This window comes from Etheostoma cragini, chromosome 12 (assembly GCF_013103735.1).
Source record: "Etheostoma cragini isolate CJK2018 chromosome 12, CSU_Ecrag_1.0, whole genome shotgun sequence".
Taxonomy (NCBI): domain Eukaryota; kingdom Metazoa; phylum Chordata; class Actinopteri; order Perciformes; family Percidae; genus Etheostoma; species Etheostoma cragini.
In genome coordinates, this window is record NC_048418.1 from 1,248,865 (window position 1) to 1,255,044 (window position 6,180).

The 6,180-nt window shown below is 44.4% G+C and overlaps 1 protein-coding gene across 1 annotated transcript in view; it reads right to left on the minus strand.

The window, feature by feature from the left end:
* Positions 1–5,458, minus strand: part of LOC117953962 (protein EFR3 homolog A-like) — a 14,390-nt gene extending 8,932 nt beyond the window's left edge. The window contains exons 1-3 of the mRNA XM_034887380.1: positions 5,359–5,458; positions 2,474–2,601; positions 1,345–1,495 (exon numbers count right to left, since the gene is read on the minus strand). Coding sequence (XP_034743271.1) covers positions 1,345–1,495; positions 2,474–2,580 — 258 coding nt within the window. The 5' untranslated portion in view covers positions 2,581–2,601; positions 5,359–5,458. The remainder of the gene's footprint in view (positions 1–1,344; positions 1,496–2,473; positions 2,602–5,358) is intronic.
* Between the last annotated feature and the right edge of the window lie 722 nt (positions 5,459–6,180).

The following is a 6,180-nucleotide window of genomic DNA, read 5'->3' on the forward strand; positions in this document are numbered from 1 at the left end:
GGGGGGGGGGGGGGGGGGGGGGGGGGGGGTAAGAAAACAAAAACTTTGGGTTCACCTTCAGAAGGCTGCGGAGGAGAAATGGGGCTGACATTCTGCTGGCGGCTCCATAGAGGCTAATCATAATAATAATGGAAAGGGTAAAGGGCCATTTCCACTGTCAGAGTACGAGTTAAATTAGGTATTTAACCACTGACGTCAACCTCTGGGCTGCGGCTGAGGGATGAGTTTCATGTTCCGTTTCTTGCATGTGTGTTTGGTTGCTTTATGCTCATTTTACTTTGGCTTCACAAGCAAATGGGGTTTTCTCTTTTTGAAGGCGACGTTTTTAAATTAACAACCTGCACACAAACAGAATCACAACAGAAACCGCTTTGAGAATTATAAACAAATTAATTATAACTAGAAAGGAGGCTGTTATGCAGCCCGCCTACTCCAACTCGGAGGAGGGCCGTCCACCGCACATAACGTCTTGACAAAGAGTTTAATAAGTAGAAAACAAAGAGTATAATTATGTCTGAACACTTGATTTAAGAATGATGGAAAAGTCATGCAGACTTCAGGGTTTCACTTCATGCAAAATATTATAAGGGAAGATGATTTTTATAATTAAAGTGTGGAATCAATTCCTTTAACCTCCAATCAGTACGTAGAAAAAAAAGCAATTAGCTTTAAGGGCTCTATCTTGTATATAGCGTGTTTCCTAGATTAAGACCAACGCAGTTGTCAATTCCCCATCTAACGTCCACGTGGTTTAAAAAGCAAATGCACCTGCTCCCATCTGTGCACCCATGGGTGTGCAGGTCTTACAGGGAGCTGTGCTCAGGTGCATTCTGGGCGTATTGATTACTCAAAGCAGCTGTTAGTGATCACGCCATTGACCAACAAAAACCTGGTCTAAAGTCAATAGCACAGCATTTCATTGTTATTTTAACGCCTGCTTCCCCTCGTGAACCAACTGCCACTGTGCTCGTTTGAAAGCCATGTCGTCTTTCTCTCATGGGGGGGCCAAATTCTCTGAGCGGCCAAAGCAGAGAAAGGGGAGGTAACCTTGCCCCTCATGACCTCATAAGGAGCGAGATTCCAGATCGGCCCATCTGAGTTTTCATTTTCTCAAAGGCAGAGCAGGATACCCAGGGCTTGGTTTACACCTTTCGCCGTTTCTATCCACTGGGGGGGCAAAGGCAGGCTGAGGGAACTCATATTAAAGTTAAAAGTCCTCATAAAGTGACAATTTCATGTCATGGGACCTTTAAAAAGTCAGTCAGTCGAAAATGATGCAATATTTGTTACAGGCCTACCACCATTGTACTGTTCTGCTGTAAGACTGAAGGTTATTTCTCTTACCGAGTTGGTCCCCAGGACCTGCAGGTCTGGCTCTCTGGACTCCAGAAGCTTGGCCACCATGTGCAGGAAACTCTCCACGAAGGGTTTGATGCTCTGGGAGTGACAGGCCATCAGCAGCTGGTCCAGAGCCTCCATGGCTATCACCACATTCCTGCACACAGGCCATCCAGACTCTACGTTATCAATGGTTTCTTAAGCCGCCTACACATGATCAGCGATTGGTTCTCTGTGCATCCGCTAGGTAGGGCGCAGGGAAAAGCGCAGCGCAGGTATTATCATCAAGGGTGGAAAGGAAGCTATTTCCCATTGCTAGGTAAAGACAGTTATCTCATTGGTTTCACTTTCGAAAGGTCAGCAGCAACTAGGACGAAGTTGAAATTATTTGAGGGGGGTGTGATCACGGAAGGCAAAAGTTTTGTTGTCATTACGGAGAATTCCTCATGGGGGCGACAGGAACTATGCACTATAGCTTTAAGTGTTTCTAATATTTTAGAAGAAGGCGAATAATGAGCGAGAAAAACAGACAATGAGTAAATGAGAGAGAGAGAGAGAGAGAGAGAGAGAGAGAGAGAGAGAGAGAGAGAGAGAGAGAGAGAGAGAGAGAGAGAGAGAGAGAGAGAGAGAGAGAGAGAGAGAGAGAGAGAGAGAGAGAGAGAGAGAGAGAGAGAGAGGTGTTTGTTCTCCGCCTGTTAGCTTCTGGGAATAAAAACCACGGCCAATTAACCACCATTGCTGACGTTACAATCACTGCATTGATTTGGGGCTGCCAGTCTCCTTTTAGAAAATACATGGGGGACATATTTGTCTCCAAACTGGCAGCGAGTGTAGTTTTCTTAACAGTATGACAGAAATGTTTTGCCTCTGCTGTAACTCTACATGGACCCATTCACTGTTAGGCACCTTTAAAAATAAAAATAAATTAAAATTAAGAAGACAGCCGTGCTGCAACGGCGATTCTCTTTTTGTAGAAAATGTTTGCCGTTTGGAAGACATCCTTTTTCAAACCACGTGATACCTTGAAACCGGTCCCAATCCCATGCCTATGTCGTATGGACTACACTTTTCCAGTTGGGAGAAGCATGCAGGTTCTCGGGTGAAAGGAAATCTCCAAATTAAATAATCAACTTACCCGTAGCGGTGTCGCACCACGTCTCGGCTCAGCCTCTCGGCCAGATAGGCTCCGATCCTGTCCAGTTTCTCTGGAGCCGACACAGCGTAGAAGGTCAGCTTCTCCATGTCTGATTTACTGAGGCCATCCTGAAGATAAGCACAAGGCGGTCCAGAGTCACACGAGTAGTTGACTAATCCATTAGGTTGATACGGAAATAATCGCCAACTATTTGTAATTCAATTCATTGTTAGTACAGTGTGTAATTTTTAATGCAAATATGACAAAAGAATTGCAGACATTGTGTGTCCAAAACACATTGTATGTTGCATGTGGCCTTTTCTTTTTTGGAGTGTTCTACCTAAACAAGTTCCTACCCAAGATTATTCAGCAGAGCCGCCGTTGTCGTGTCCAGAGCAGGGGCAGACCTCTAGGGGGGCTCAGCCCCTAATGAGAATGTGAAGCGGATACAGTGCCCCCCGGCTAAATTTTATTATCTGATCATCTCTGAGATAGCTACTGAACAACAACGTCAGCTAATGGTTTTATTGCCACTATTAACACTGTGATGGAACTAAACCTGACACTTTAGAAGTCACAGTAATAACAACCAATGTGACGTTCTAACATTTACGATTTATAGTAGCCTGACAAACCAGACCCATATCCAGATGTTGGGTTTGGGAACTCCCCATTGGCTAGGTTCAATCCGAGGGGCGGGATAAACGGTTGTTTTTCAAACTGCCTCTGCACGCAATAGGACAGCGCTACAACCAACCAGAGCAACCCTGGTTGATAGATTCAACTTTAAAATCTCACATCTTCCTTCTTTAAGAATTAATTCAGAGCTTAACGCCAAGTCTTCCAGAGTCGCGGCCAAAGCCGATTGGACAGACCGCTGTCCTCCAGCAGCGACAGCCATCTTCTTTGTTTTCAAGGAGCAGGGAATTCACGCAGAACTGTCGCAACAATGTGATTGGCCTGACCACAATTTGGTTTTTCCAGCTTCCAGGCCAACGGAGAGTTTCTAGACTGACCCTGGGTGCCTCTAGATTTCTAGGGTTCAATTTGAGTTGTTTGCTTTTCAATTTGGATCCTAATGTGCAGCATGAATTTACCAACGTCAAAACTTCACAACCGTCTCCTGCTCTCCCTCAGACAGATCACAAATAAGAGACTCAGCCAAAGGCGGGAGTCTGGCACAACCTCCCCTGATTGGCCACAACTGCATTTCTGGTAACCCTTTCCTTGGCGGGGTTACGGGTGCGTAGCATCGGCAACACAGAATATAAAACTTGTTTCAAGCCCTTTCAAACTGTAATTGTTTGTCCTCTGTCACTAACAGACAAGTTCGCAAACTCTGACTTGAAGCACAACAACTGAAAAGGGTCTACAAAGGTCCGAAGCTCGAGACTGTGATTGGTTCAAAGAAACCTTTTATCCCAGAAAGCACCTATGCTGTAGCCAGACCTTACTCCCCAACGCTGTGGAGACAGGTCTGGCAATGCGAGACTACACCGTATAGGACAGCAGACAGCTTATATAAATATATTTACGCCAGGTGTCATACACAGAGAGCAGGGAGTTAATTGGAGCGTAACTAGGCCCCCGAGGGTTTTCATCCCCTTGGCAATCCATAATTAAATTCACCTGGCCTCGACCGTTGAAGCATTTCCATTTCCCACTGCAACTGTTTGCCCACACCAAAGGCCCTTGAGAAGATATGGGAGGGGGGGGGGGGGGGACAAGCTCCCTTGTGTGTAGGACAAACACAAACGCTTAAGCCTATTAATTCACAAGGGGTCGAGGAATCAAACGGGTGATAATAACTCGCCATGGTCCTGTTATCAAAGCCGTGTCACATTTAATAACCAGATTGATCAAAGTCTGGAAGCTTCCGTGTGGCTCCGTGGTCCTTTAATTACGTCTGTGTTGTGGCTGGGAAGCTCTCCGGTGGCGGAGGTGTCACTGGGTCTGCACGGCAATCACTGGGGTAACAACTGGGCACCAATCACGGTGTTAATAGGCCGCTAACAGCCCGCACTGGGGCCGCCGCATGCCCCCGAATGATGTACAAGACTTTTTTTTCTACAGTTTTCTTTTCCTGTCTTCACTTTTACGTGTCTTTTTCACAAGGTAACACAAATCAGAAATATATATATAAAAAAGAAACCACTTATGTCTTATTAGGATATACAAAAGAGACAATATCTAGTCTAATATCACATTATTGATTTATATTGATATATTTCCCATTCATACATCTATGTATACATGCACATCTGTGTGTTTATGCTTGTATACATATGCTTTTTGTCTTTAAGAAGCACTTTGGTGCAGCCCTGTATGCTTTTAGAGTGCTTTATAAATTAAATTAATTTGAAACTTTTACAGTACATGTGATTGCACAAATTGTACAGAGCTGTGCCCTCAAAATGCTTAGAAAACATTCAAACCCGACAAACGTGAAACTAGAATTTCCCAACACCTAAAATGTCTTTAAAAAAAAAAAAAAAATTTAATTTATTTAACCTTTATTTAACCACGAAGTCCCTCAAGATTGAAATCTGTTTTTCGCGGGAGACCTGGCCAAGAAGGCACACCAGCTACAATAAAAACAGAAATACAGCAGAGCCAACATCCCACATAGAGGAAAGGAACAGGTCACATGTGGGAGCTGCATTTTTGAGTTACACGGCATTTTAACATGGCCTTAAATTCATTTAATGGGACTAGATCATTTAGATGGAGCAAGTTTTGAAGTTATTCCAAGATCATGGAGCGAAGTAAGAGAAGGCTTTCTTCCCAAGCTAAGTAAAAACAATTGACAACAACTTTACAAAAATTAATGACCATTCTCGACAAACACATGATGGATTATAGCATGACGGCTTGCAGTGACTTACCTTGGGGTCCTCGGGGAAGATGTTGTCCACCAGGCGTTTGTACCTCGGCCTGAGCGGCCCGCAGCAGCCACACACTCCTGCAACACACAACAACAAAGACCGTTAGCAAAGGGCTAACACGGAGCTCCCGACGTTCATGCAGTGCTGCCTTCAGGTTTGACTAAAGGAAATGTGCATTAGATAAAGGCTTCAGGAAGCCTAGAGACGAGAACATTTTTATGAAAATGGGAGCTTCACAGACTCGAGAGCACAGACCGCTCTGGGAACATGAAAGTGAAAACCTTAACTGTTGATAGAGGTTGAATGCTTTCAACGGTTTGTTTGAATTCTGCATTAGCAAAACATACAAATTATGAAATGATAAATCTTTACCCGGACAAAAAATTTTTGTAGTCTCTTCTCTCCTCTGGGACAGTCAACTGAATATCTTTGAGTTGTAGACAAAACAAGAAATTTGAGGACAACACCTTGGGCTGTGGGAAACTCTGATCCACCTTTTCTGGCATTTTAGAGACCAAAAAACGGATCCATTCATCAAGATAATAGACAATAATCCACAGATTAATCGACTATGAAAATAACGGTGAGTTGCAGCCCTAGATCCAACCAAACACGTCTGGAAAAAAGCAAAGTTCTGCCTGGTGACCTGTGAGAGTCACCTTTCCCTCCTCAGACCAAGAAAATTAACTTGAAGGAAAGGGGGGGGGGGGGGGGGGGGACAACTTAATTTCCCATGAGCCCCTTCTCAGACACTTATGTAAGGTAGAGGGTACCCTGGGAGCTTAGTGAGTGAAGACCTCTCAGGCGATGTTAGGTCACCTT